General features: G+C 36.3%; 2 protein-coding genes across 4 annotated transcripts in view; one reads left to right on the plus strand and one right to left on the minus strand.

The window, feature by feature from the left end:
- LOC135220590 (uncharacterized) overlaps positions 1-13,742 on the plus strand; it is a 483,303-nt gene that overhangs the window by 132,603 nt on the left and 336,958 nt on the right. The window lies entirely within an intron of this gene.
- Positions 13,304-13,742, minus strand: part of LOC135221184 (zinc finger BED domain-containing protein 4-like) — a 1,086-nt gene continuing 647 nt past the window's right edge. The window contains exon 1 of the mRNA XM_064259006.1: positions 13,304-13,742. This exon is cut by the window's right edge and continues 647 nt beyond it. Coding sequence (XP_064115076.1) covers positions 13,304-13,742 — 439 coding nt within the window.

Raw genomic sequence — 13,742 nt, forward strand, 5'->3', positions numbered from 1 at the left:
TCACTTCTACTCGCATTGCTATTACTAGGACTGAAACCTTTACTGCTTTGTACTCTACCAGACGAAGGATCATTTCGTTTCTTCCTAACACTCAAATTATGAGTTAGACTATATTCGTCAGCTAGGCTAGGTGCTCCTGCAAAAGATACTTCTCGCCTATCTTCTATATAAAGTTTAATCTCAGGGAATACGTTATCTTTGAAGTTTTCTAACAACACTAAGTTCTTCAAACTATCAAAATTCTCAACCTTAGCAGAAGTTAACCAATCGCAAAACAGCCTTTCTAACTTCTTACCGTATTCTACATACATAATATTTTCACCCTGCATAATATTTTCATCGGTTCTCAAATTTCTAAATTTCTTACGGTACGCCTCTGGTACTAACCTATACGTGCTAAGAACAGTTTCTTTCACGATATCGTAATTATCACATTCCTCCTTAGACATGCAACTATACACAGTAAGTGCCCTAACACTCAAAACTGACTGCAAATATAAAGTCCACATTTCTTTAGGAGAACCTACTAGTTCCATTAACTTCTCAAAACACATGAAATATGTCTTAACATCTTCCTCATCGAACTTTGGAACTAATTTTAGCACGTATCAGCTCAGTTTTCGATTTCGCCTGTCCGACTGTTACGAGTACTTTCCCTTAACCGAACAATTTCCAACTAATGCATACGTTCTTTCTCTCTCTTTTCCTGCTCATGCATACGTTCTCTCTCTCTCTCTTCCTGCTCATGCATACGTTCTCTCTCTCTCTCTCTCTTCCTGCTGCATTACCAACATTTCTCTCTCTTGCTGCATCTTCATTGCTTCTCTCTCTTGCTGCATTTTCATTGCTTCTCTCTCTTGCTGCATTTTCATTACTTCTCTCTTTCTTTCTTCTCAACATACTCACGGAGATTATTCCCCTCTAGACCTAGTAGTCTACCCAACTCAATAAACTCTTTCACCATCTCACTCATTCTGATTCTTTCTATATCCTCCCTGTTTCAAACTGTTAAAGTGTTGATACCCTAGGCAAGGTCGCCACACGGACTCTGAGATCTCAGAGACAATGTTACGGTGTCGAAATATCCTGGAAAGGGTCGACACAGTGATATGGCCTCTGAGAGAGGTCCGCTTCAGGTTCGATATGAAATAAAAAAAAAAAAAAAATTCAACACCAACAGTTGAAACTGGGAATACGAATATAGAAAGAAACACTAACACAACAAAGGTTTATTTACAAGCTTACTAACAAAGGTAAATGCAGAATGTTATCTTCTATTTACATAAAAAGACAGAATCTTACACTGCATGAACTGGGGGAACAGTGAGGCAATTCAAATACTTGCTAGTCAATTTGGTAATCCGAGGCGGTGGCTTCACTAAAGGGAAACGATGATTGTAGACGTCCTCTTGACTCCGTATAATCGTATTGCAGAAAATGGTCTACTTGTAAGTCAGGAAATCCCCAAAACCTCTAGCAGGACCTTTTCTTCTGTGAAGTCTGCTCGACGACGAGATAACACGAGATATTTCGTCCACTCCTGAAGATGACTAGACCAATATCCAACCAACTCCCGAACAACTCTTCTTTTGATTGATACTTCGTCGGTTCCTTCGTCTCTAGTCTCTCTCTGATGATCACTGCTGCTGATCTCTCACTGATAATCTGATCTGTGGCTCTTACTAACTGGTGATCTCTCTCTTTTACGATCTCTTCCTTCTACGATCACTGTTTGCTCCTACTTCCTCCGTCGTATTTATACGGCATCCTGGGGGCGGAGCCTACGGCGAGCGTCACAGGTTCCCGAGATTGCTAGAATTTCTTAGGTGAATCTAGACGAGGTATTGCATCAGAAATCGCGGCGTTTCTCACGTCCCGACGAGATCCACAACACTCCTGCCGATTCCAGAACAGCCGCGAGAAAAAGACGCCTCCAACACGGGCGCGAAAACCTCCTTACTGCCGAACTTCTCGAAAATGCGTTCTCCTTTCCTTTATCTTCCTTTGCTATGAAGCAATTACCATCACAGTTTCCCTCGCATGTTTTCTTCAAACATGGCAAGAATTTTCTAAATAAGAAACTGTCGGACTCCATAAGCACTGTTCCACGAAAGATGACAAATTTAGAAGGAATCTCAAGTCTGCAATTGAAAAACTCTTAGATATATTGCAAGTGATTTTAATTCCAAAAAATCACCTTACCGTAGGATAGCTTTAAATTTAAAGAGACTCTGCTCAATACTGCAATCTTCAGTCTTATATAAATATACTTGCCCCAGATGTGATTTGGGGACTTAGGTGGGTTCGATTAAACGATTGCTAAGTCAGAGCTAATTCAAAAGATGGTGTTGGTCATCGTACTAGTAGGCTGCAGTGTCCAATTCTGAATTTTCTAATATCAGAAATCACACAAAATTTGTAATAACACTATCAATTATGCTGACTCCTCTGTCTTGGGCCAAACAAGCCATTTACACGAACTGCTCATTTTAGAGTCATTATTTGTTAAGCAGTTAGTGCCCAGGTAGAACTCACACAACTCCTCTGTACAGTTGTATCTGGCTTGAGCCGGCTTTCTTCGCTGCTTCGCGGTTCGCCCTCCGAATCATTCAACCTCCAGGTTTTCCGTGTAGCAGGTGTTTTTTTTTAATTGTTTTGTTTTTAGGCATGTTTCTTGTATATTTGTTTAGACTCTTAAAGAGTAAGTTATATTCCATGTATTTTTAATTTGTGTTGTTTTCTCTTTTAACTTGGATGATGTAACTACGTGTTAGGAAAAGTGTCGGCAATAAATGTATCGCCTTCTGATGACCGGCTATCTCCTTGTCACCCGGTCGTCCTTCCTTATGCTGTGGCCCGCTTGCGCCAACATTATATATTATATTTTTATATATATATATATATATATATAATATATATATATTATATCTATATATATTACATATCACATATACGTACATATTATACATATACATACACACACACATGCTACTATGATTACCTTATCAAAAGTGCAAATATTAATAAATAACGGGACAGTGAATATCAGGAATTTTAGTTAACTCTGAGTGAATGTCTAACTGCTGAGGAAATGAATGTACGGTAGAAAGTAGATGAAAACTCGGCTGTATCATGGGCAGCCCACTGCATCCCCCGTTAGCCAGTCCCTGCGTGAAATGCCTTGTAACAGATTTGGACTGCTATCCAACCCAAGGGCTGGAATTGGCTGCAATTCGTCGATGACATTTTCGCGTTCTGGGAAGATTTTTATGTTTTTGTCAACAAATTGATTTTAATGGTTCCAAGATAACATTCAAAACTGAATGGTATAAAGATGGAAAACTAGTCTTCGTGGCCAAACTAATAGAAAGGAATAAGGTAATTTAGAAATACACATTTCTCGGTTTCCTATATTCATTTTCTGAATCTTCCTCAGAAAGTGACCCCTTAGGGTTTTAACCCAGTACGTATCCAAATTTGCTGCGTGGTTAGTACAGGCCGTTGGGGATACCGTAATATCATAAACAACATACTGTAATTATCATAAAGATAATGACTTCCTAAACATTATTCCTTGATAAGGACCCCCGAAAACCCTGGGGGGGTCACTGTCTGGAAAGATCCCATTTTCTCATCTGTAATTACATTTCATTAAAGATTTGGCAACTTATAATCTTTTGAATAAGGGACTTAAGAATCGGTCCTCAACATTACATTGACCAAGAATTCGATACCATCCTTGAACAACTCACTCAACTACTTTACTCAGCGTAAGTTATATAACAAGCCATCAGCCAATCCAATAGAATGTATTTCTGAAGCTGTAATGATAACAACGAAAAAGATATTACCAACAAACAAAACTCCTGTACGTAGAGGACATCAAGAACTTGATTGGGAACCTTTTGTTTTTCGTCCCCAAGAACCTTAGGGAATTCTCTAATTAATAACTATCAAAGCAGAAGAAAAATTGAAATCGACATTTGCTGACAACCTTGTGGAAACTGGGAGAAAGTCTGTGGGATAGACTTAGCATTTGTATCCCATAAGTTAGCAGGAAGCAAAATTATCTGTCTATAAGTAGGGTATGGACCAGACCAGTAAATCAGCGGATTCTCCTTCAGTTTAGAGATGATTTTGTTCACCACAGTAATTCAGTAATTGTAGTGAGTTGTTTTACTCTTTAAAAGTGGCAGTTCGTACAATTGGAAGATCTAGGAATTAGAACTCAACCGACATGAACTTTTCTGAAGTGAATTGCAAGGCAGAATTCTTGAACAAAACTTTTTAAATCTTCTCATTGAATATATAATCGAGTCAGACCGACTGCCAGATAACCTTGGCTAAAAAACAAAACCCAGGTGAACTTTGTAATCAAAGCTTCAGAATTGTAACGTAACAGCACACAAGCAATCTCCTCAGGTACAAGTTAAGCTACAGACATATATTATTATATATATATATATATATATATATATATATATATATATACCTAACCGCAATTTGGTCCGAGGATCCGGTTGAGGTATGATATATATAAATTTTTACTAACCGCAATTTCTGGTCCGAGGTATCCGGTTGAGGTAATGATGATATCTACCTGGCCACGAAGACGCCCAAGATCAAGTCTCGGCTGGGCGACAAAACAACTTAATTTCCTTCTTAATTTGGTTCTAGGCTTCGTAGTGACGAGCGTTTCAAAAATGTCAAGAAATCGAGAATCTAAAGCGGCATTGTGGTTAATACAATATTCATATGTATCTGGTAAAAAACGACCAGTAGATTCAAATGTAACTCCAGAATTTGCCTTCTTGTAGATATTAATTGATTGAATGTGCATATATATATATATATAATATATATATATATATATATATATATATATATATATATATATATATATTATATGTGTGTGCGTGTATGTGTTATGAATTTTTATCACCACCGTCATTCATTCATATTCATGCATTTAACGATAAACATCCGTTAATATCCAATTCACGCTACCTCGGAATTAATATATTTTCATATATGTTAACCGAATAGGAGTGTTTTTAGTTGATGATAATTCCGTCCTATCGTGGATTCGAACTAGCGCACAGAGGAGAAATCAGGACTTCGGCGATGTTACTGACTCTGTCCCGATTTCTCCTCTGTTCCCTGGTTCGAATCCCCTAGAGCAGTGGTTCCCAATCTTTTCAACTTCACGGACCAGTCAGAGTACAAAAAATTCTACGGACCAGTACATATACATCCAGGCATACACTGGCATTTTATTAGTCCAAATAATCATCAAAAACAACCAAAGGCATAACAAATGCACATATCCTCAACATATTTATTTTTTTAGAAATTCAAATTTCTATGCGAGAATGCCATGTAATTATAAAATATATGTTTCACATTATAAAAAGTAAATTGATTTTAAAAAATTCCAAATCAAATGCATGCCATGGTGGTAAAAAAATAGTACTATAGAGATGGGAGTCATGGTGACATATTCATGGATTCAATTGTATTGCAAGAAACTATCAATACACTATCAATATACTTTGGTTTCTGTAAGGTGTTTAAATACCCCAGACATGACAAATATTAGAGGCCAGTATGGCCACGGAAATCTTTTATAATTAGATTACATAATTTTAACATCTTATTTTTCAAACATCTTGATATCTCGACGTATCCTTTGCACGCTTTTGCCTTGAAACAATTTATTTAAGTTTCAAGTGATCCTTCTCGAACTTACTTATAGACGCAGTTCGTACAATTATGGGTTGCTTATGGGAGACCTCTACCACACTCATTTTGAGAAATAATTCACCCGATATGATTAGTTGAGAAGGAAAATATCTCGATTTGAAATTAGAGTGAAGGGTAAGGCCAATTTATGATGATGGCAAGGACAGTGGGTCAGTGATACCACAGAACTAAATAACCTGTATTCGTAAGATTTGCCGCCATTGGATTCTCTCTCTCTCTCTCTCTCTCTCTCTCTGTCAAACAATAGACGATTGAAAGCGAAAGTTCGCTGGTTTCTCGTCGAATAGTTGCGGGTAACATTAAGCCCTTTTCACTCTTCGATCTGGAAATACCCACAAGTGAAACCATTTAGTACCACTTAGAACTCGGAACTAAACCTAGACCCATTTTCCTGTTTCATTTCTGTGACCAGAACAACTGACGAAAATACGTATATCACCGTTTTGGGAAATATTGCTACAAATAAGTGACGAGGAAAGTTTTTTTCTTTAATTTATGTGAACAGGAAATTGTATCACACGCATAGTAGGGCGAAGAAGAAATTTGTGTTCTCAGGAAAGTCATGTTGCAAGCGTAGGCCCATAATTTTTTTTTAAACTTGATTGTCAGTTGAACAAAGATTAAAATGAACACGAAGATATGTGACGTCATTAACAATTTTTTCTTTGTAATAATTTTTGTTTTAATATTCGTTCCTCTTGAGTGTTGACTGACGAAACCTACTTTGAATTGTTCTTTGGTAGCTCTCAAAGTTATTCTCCGTAGGGGGTTAGCGCCTTCAGTGCACCTCTTTCGGTGCAATGTAGGCATTACTTTAAGGTTCTTTTCAGCGTCCCTTCGGCCCCTAGCTACAACCCCTTTTATTCCCTTTACTGTACCTCCGTTCATATTCTATTTCTTCTGTCTTACTGTCCACCCTCTCCTAATAATTGCTTCATAATGCAACTGCTTTGAGGTTTTCCTCCTGTTACACCTTTAAACCTTTTACTGTCGGTTTCCGTTTTAGTTGCCCCAGTGCTTGGCATAATGCCTAAAAAATTTATATCTATATATAACAACAGATGAGTTTATGACTAACAGTTAATTAACACGTCACATATCTCAATGTTCAATTTAACCATTGGTCAGCTGATTCGCAAGTTTTAACTTATAGCAAATAGAAAATGACATCTGACCTCAGTAGTTTTCAAGATCTGATGACGGACGGACAGACATCCAATATATTTCTTTTATAAAAAGCTAAAACTTGAAAAAAAAAACAATATACTTACAACGCAACACAACGTTTCCTGAAAACACAACTTGGTCCTACTGTGCCCCAGACATAATTTCCTTCTCACCTAAATAGAAATAACACTTTTCCTATTACACATACATACATACATACATACACATATAAGTTTGTTACAAATATAATAAAGATAGTAAAACTATAGAATGCTACCGATGCTTCTCTCCAAGAGGCTGGTAGTACTAATCAGGATTCATTTTGTGTGTCTGGTAGTTACCGAACCAGAAAGGAGCGATAGTATATAAAAAAAAAAAACAAAAAAAAAAAAAAAAACAAAAAAAAAAAAAAAAAAAAAAAAACTGACGACTACTGCTGACGATAATTTCATAATGAGGGAGAGCAGTCTGAGTCTACGCCTGTAGTACCCCTTTTCATGCTTTAGCCTTGTAGGTCATAATAGGCCTAGTCATCGTCATCGTCCGCTTAACCATCTAGTTTTCTTCCAAGCAGAGTCTATTCGCCATTGAATCTATCCTTTAAAAGAGATCTGGAAGTCAACGGAAGATTTCTGCCTATGAACGCTTGGTTTTCAGCTTGATTTCGTTGTTTCGGTATGAGCTGTCAGCGTTGCTATTTCTTGTGATAATTTGAAAGTGACATTCACTCTAGTTACGAAGAAAGATGGTATAGAATGGTACTTCTATAAGGATTTGCTCGTGTGCGTGTGCGCGCGTGCGTGCGTCTGTTGGTATTTGTGTGTCCATACTTGTTGCAAACGTTCAATGACCCACCAAAAATTGCATTGTTTATGTGTGATATACCAAATTGTTGGTAATTTTGTCAGCTTTCATTTTAAAAAAAGTATACCAAATTGGTAGGTGCAAAAAAGTTATTCAAGATGGCTTCCCGACTTTCGTCTTCTCCATGAAAATCAATGTACTCCAAAATTTTAAGAATCAGACCTTAGAAATTACTGTCAGTTTGTACATTTTGACTGAATCTTGGATTAATGATATAGTTATCACATTAATGTGATCATTTGATAAGAATTTGGTTCAAAATTCAAAATGGCCGCCACTAGATTACGGCAAAATAGTCGATGATAATGTTGCTATGTAATTGTCCAGTATATAAAAAATGACCCACCACATTGAACGTGTGACATACCAAATTTTAGGTAATTTTGTCGACTTTCATTTTAAAATAAGTTATACGTAAACTAAAGGTCGAATTAAGTTGGTCAAAATGGCGGCCAGACATATTTAGCATTCCCAAAAATCAACCCAAAATTGGGAAGACTCAGATCCTGGAAAGAATAATCATTTTGATTATACTGAATGCATGTAGGATATATTATTAACTCTTTATATTTATCCCAAGATTTTAAATTGAACTGACCTTATATTCAAAATGGCCGCCATCAAATCACATCTAAATAGCTATCGTTATTTGATTAGTAATTTTTGGTATATTTTGGGTATCTTTTGGTTAGATTTGAAAATCATGTATATCCATGTCCATTGATAACTTTAATGCAAAAGCAGCTTTTATATTTTATAATTCCATTTGGAGGAGAAAGTTATACAAGGCAATCAAGTAAATTGCAGAGATAAATATCTATTCATATAAATACATCCTTTCTTATATTCATTACACTATTGGCATAAAAGAAAATCAAGTATCATAATCCCATCTGATTAGTCACTAGCTTCATCGGCTTCATCATTTTCAACATCAGGAGCAGAGCAGTTTTTGCAGAGCAAGCCCTTGCATACCTTGCATGCAAGACTGCACGGCAAGCCAAATTTTCTGCAAGTACATTTCTTATTAGAACAATCAGTTTTACTGCTACAATATATGGCATCTAACAGAGCGTCAGGTGCCAGCTTTTTTGTTCATCATTATTGGCACAGGGCCTTCTTGAGTCATTTTGTATCCATTTTTTGTAGGGTCAAGTTCATTGCCCAACCTTCCTTGTTGATATATTCTTAGTGATGTGTAATGAGAAGAGTCTGATGTTGGCGGCAGATCCTTAGGGGGAACTGCCTCAGTACTAGATGCTTCTTTCTTGTGAAAATATTCCACACGCAGCTGATCAAGGGAATCTTCTTTGGTGCTTCCTGTATACAAGATTGATATGGCTTTTTCTCCTGCAGCAGCAGTTTCTTCATGGGAGGCATCAGGACTGCGGAACACAGAAGCAAGTTCTGTTAATTGTGGCACTTTCACTATTCTATTCAAGGCTGTTGCCTTTCCGATTCCGTGAATTCTAGATGTAGTGTCGTAAACAGTAAGGGCATGTAGAAATAGCAGGTGAGAAGAGACATTAATACCGAGTTTATTTTGGAGGGATTTGATGTCCCAACACACGGGTTTTTTCTTCTGTGTCTGGTTTGGAGAAGACCACAGGTAAACTTGGTGCGATGTGTTCTGTTCACGCTCGACAGCTAGAATCAGCAAATCAGTATCTTCACCAACTATCACAGTGGTGCATTTGGATGCATTCTGATAAGCAGTGACGACGATCAGCTTATCCGTATCAGCTGGAGCTCGAATCACATCCCAACCTGCTGCACTTAGTTTGATAGTAAGAATATCTACAATTTTGTTCTTATTCTGTCCATTAGTCATGAATACTTCTTTATCAACAGTCACTTTCGTGTCAGGTGTGAAATCAGTTCTCTCACAGATTTTCCCTTTGCTACGCCTCTTGTGAGCAGCGTCTTTAGTGGTTGGTTTATCTGGATAGCCGTCGAAGACAACAGTACCTTTCTTTCTGTAGTTTCTATCCAGATAGGCTACATATCTGTCGGTAAGTATGTCCCATGTTTCTCCTTTCACCCAAACTATCCTGTGGAGAAAAGCTCCACCATCGATTACATATTATGTATCGTCTCGAGGCTGATCACTCATATCAGGGACTAGCTTCAATAAAGCTGGAAGAAAGGCTGACTTATTGGCTTCAAGCATAATATCTTGATGCTCAAACAGAGCCGGGGGATAAGTGCAGAGTTCATAGGTTAGAGTATTTCTCAGCTCACCACTATCAACACTAGGAGTAATAAAGGATCGATGCTTACAGTCTGAGAACCTACTTTGACAGACACTTTCTTGGCCATGGTCTTCACTATGTCTTTTCTTTTAAACGAATACTCAGCCACTAGTTTATTGTCCATAGATTTCAGAATTTTTCTTCCGACTTCTTAGCATTTATCTGCATTAACAGATGGATCGGCTTCTACACCAGTAGCTATATTTCGCAGCGCTTGTTCCTCTCTAAATGGTGTTTTTTCCTTGAGAAAGTCTATGAGTTTGTCGATATCCTTGTGTTCTCGCTCTACACGTGATACTCTGAGATCCTTATGCTGTTCACTAGTCTCAAATCCTACCCCTGTATATTCTTGAATTGCTAGATTTATTTCAGCAAGAACCGGTTGGCTTAGACACCAAGTGACTCTTTGGGCGTCGTCCATACCTCTTCGTCTTGTCATACCGCCATTTGTTTTCATTGCTCTCATAAGGCACTGTTCAATTATTAGATCTCTGCCTAATCCTGCCCAGACTCGGGCTGACCTTCTGACTGTGTAAAGATCAGAAAGAAATACCTTTTGATAAATCTCCGGCTGGGTATTAGGTAAATCTAACATTCTGTTGATATAGATATTCAATGATGAGGTGTACTGACAGTGGCCAGTCCCTGCAAGGTATGGAGGCATCTCGATCTGACTTTTGATTCCGTTTCCAGTCGCCAACTCGCTTTGACCAAATAAAGGAACGCATGATTTGAGTCATTTCTAGATACTGAAACCACAATCTGGCTGTTCTGGCGTCCTAAAGTTTGTTCTTGAACGCATCGACTTTATTATTGATCCATTTCAAAGACTCTGAGGATTTTACTTCTTTCCATGAATTAAGCCCATAACCATAAATAGTTTGTATTTTACTCGATACATGTAGCTCACCTTTCGATATTAGTAAAGCAGTTGATTTTAGGAAACTTCAATTCTTGACCATACCTGGGATGAAAATAACATTAAGTAATATATATATATATATATATATATATATATATATATATATATATATATATATATATATATATATATATATACTTGCAGAAAAGTCTGCTAGTTCCTGTGGATGCATTTTCACAGGTCGTGTTTTGGTCAACGCAATAATCAATATCTCAACTTAGGATGGGTCAATTTTCAAAATTTAAAAAGAATCATAAACTAGACATATTGACCATTTCAATGGTATATTATATATTAGCGTAGTTAAGAAAAATAATCATTGAAAAATAACAAAATGTTGGCCTACCCCTAATTCGGCTATTTTTCACAAGCACATTTGTATAAAATCGCCTGTGGAATAGCAGTTATAATGTTTTACCAACTAAAACAAAACTGCTCTTTTCTTTTGATTTGCAATGTCAGTAATGCAAAACAGAACATTTGCACCCCACTAATGCAGTCTACATGAACAAATATTGAAATTTACCATTGATTCGAAGATTTTCTAATCATTTCAAAACCTTGCTTCAGGTTAGATGCGATAACTTTTTTTTTGCACCTACCAATTTTGGTAAATTTTTTTTTATTTTTAAATGAAATCTGACAAATTTTCCAACAATTTGGTATATAACACATGAACAGTGCAATTTGTGGAGGGTACCTTACATTTCAGGCCCAGATATACATACATATATATATATATATAAATATATATATATATATATATATATATATATATATATATATATATATATATACACACACATATATATATATATATATATATAATATATATATATATATATATATGATATACATATATATATATATATATACATATATAATATATATATATTATTCTATATATATATATATTATATATATAGTATATATATATATATATAGTATTATATATATATGTATATCTATATATATATATATAATTATATATATATATATATATATATATATATTATATATATATAGTATAGATATATATATATATGTATGTATATATATATTTATATGTATATATATTTATATTAGAGGTGTATCGGATGTCTGAAAATTTGATTTGCGGATGCGGATATCAACTTTTTAAAATTTGTGGATGCGGATGCGGACACATATATCAAAAAATGAAAAATGCGGATGCGGATGCAAATGAGGATATATGATGGCCATACCCTCGCGGATGCGGATGCAGATGCGGATTTTATGTAGGTCCAAGTAATTTCGATATATTTGCTTGTGATAGACGACTTTCAGCCACATAATTCAAAATTATGTGTTACCAGGATGCGGGACGGGGACCCAAGTCGTCATGCATCCCACCAACCACTTTCCCCAACCTCCTCCCTATAGAAAGTGGCAAAATTACATTCAAATCAAAGAGCTGAAATTATGACAGCACATGTGGTTAGTAATTGAACTTCAGCAAGGGCAAATTACTTTTCAAAAATAAAAGTTTCTCTGCTTTATCTGCTAAAAGTCTTGTGCGCTTTTCATCATAAATTAAACCTGCACTACTGAACAATTGCTCACTTGGAACACTGCTTGAGGGACAAAACAGATAAGTGAGTACTATTTTTACAAGCTTTGGGAAATCTCCACTGTTCTGATTCCACCATTTCAGAGCATCTTCATTTGATCCTCTAATTCTCTTTTGTTTATGATACACTTTAATTTCTTTTACCACATTTGACTCAGTTTGCTCATCATTTTCATCAGAACTTGATGACAGAATTACATTCATTGCCTCCGACACTGTTGAGCTTGTGCTTGGAGTTGGTGTCTGGCTAGTGGACAACTTACTTTTCAGTCTTTTTTCTGGCGGTTCAGTTACAGCATCTTTTTGCTGTCCACACAATGCATCAATTGATGACTGCACTTGCTCAGTAACGAAAGTGGAAGAAAAGAACTTACTTTTGTATCTAGGATCAAGGTAAGTGGCAAGCCTATATATATCTGTACTTTCTATACCTGCAAATCTTCTGTCAAGTTCAGCCCTCATTGTTATTTTCATAATGTTTATAACATTAGTTGTTTCTTCTTCATCTTTACATAAACTGTCACTACTTTGCCCTTCTGATTCTTCTGGCACTTGAGCTTTGAGCATGCGCTACAGGTGAGTAATCCATGTTTGTCTGAAGGATTTTTTTCAGTGAAACTATGATAGGTATCACATCACTGACAGAGGAAGAGGATCTACTTAGTTCTTTAGTGATTTCGTCATAGGGTTTTAATGCTTTTATGCATTCTGAAAGCAAGATCCATTCCATGTTACTGAGCTTTACTAGTTTGAATTGGATGCAGCATATAAACATAATGGTTCCTTTAATTTTTGAGTACGCTCCAACATATATAGAGTACTGTTCCACCTAGTAGGAGAATCATGAATAATAGTTAGCATAGGCTCCTGAAGTCGACCTTGGATTTTCTTAAGTTCATCTTGAGCCATTGTTGAATGGTGAAAATGGGTAGCGATTGAACGACACTTCCGAATTAGATTACCAATTTCTTCTTTTGAAGATAATCCTTGTTTCACCACTAGATGGATTTTATGCACAGTGCAGTCTATATTGTTCAGACCTGAGAGGAAGAGAGCCTTTTTCATGTTTGCACCAGAATCACGCAAAACACAATGAACAGTACTACTTGGAATATCCCACTTTTCCAACATTTCATCAAATTTCATTGATATGTATTCTCCAGTGTGTCTCTCATGTAAGGGT

This window comes from Macrobrachium nipponense, chromosome 2 (assembly GCF_015104395.2).
Source record: "Macrobrachium nipponense isolate FS-2020 chromosome 2, ASM1510439v2, whole genome shotgun sequence".
In the NCBI taxonomy this organism is placed as follows: domain Eukaryota; kingdom Metazoa; phylum Arthropoda; class Malacostraca; order Decapoda; family Palaemonidae; genus Macrobrachium; species Macrobrachium nipponense.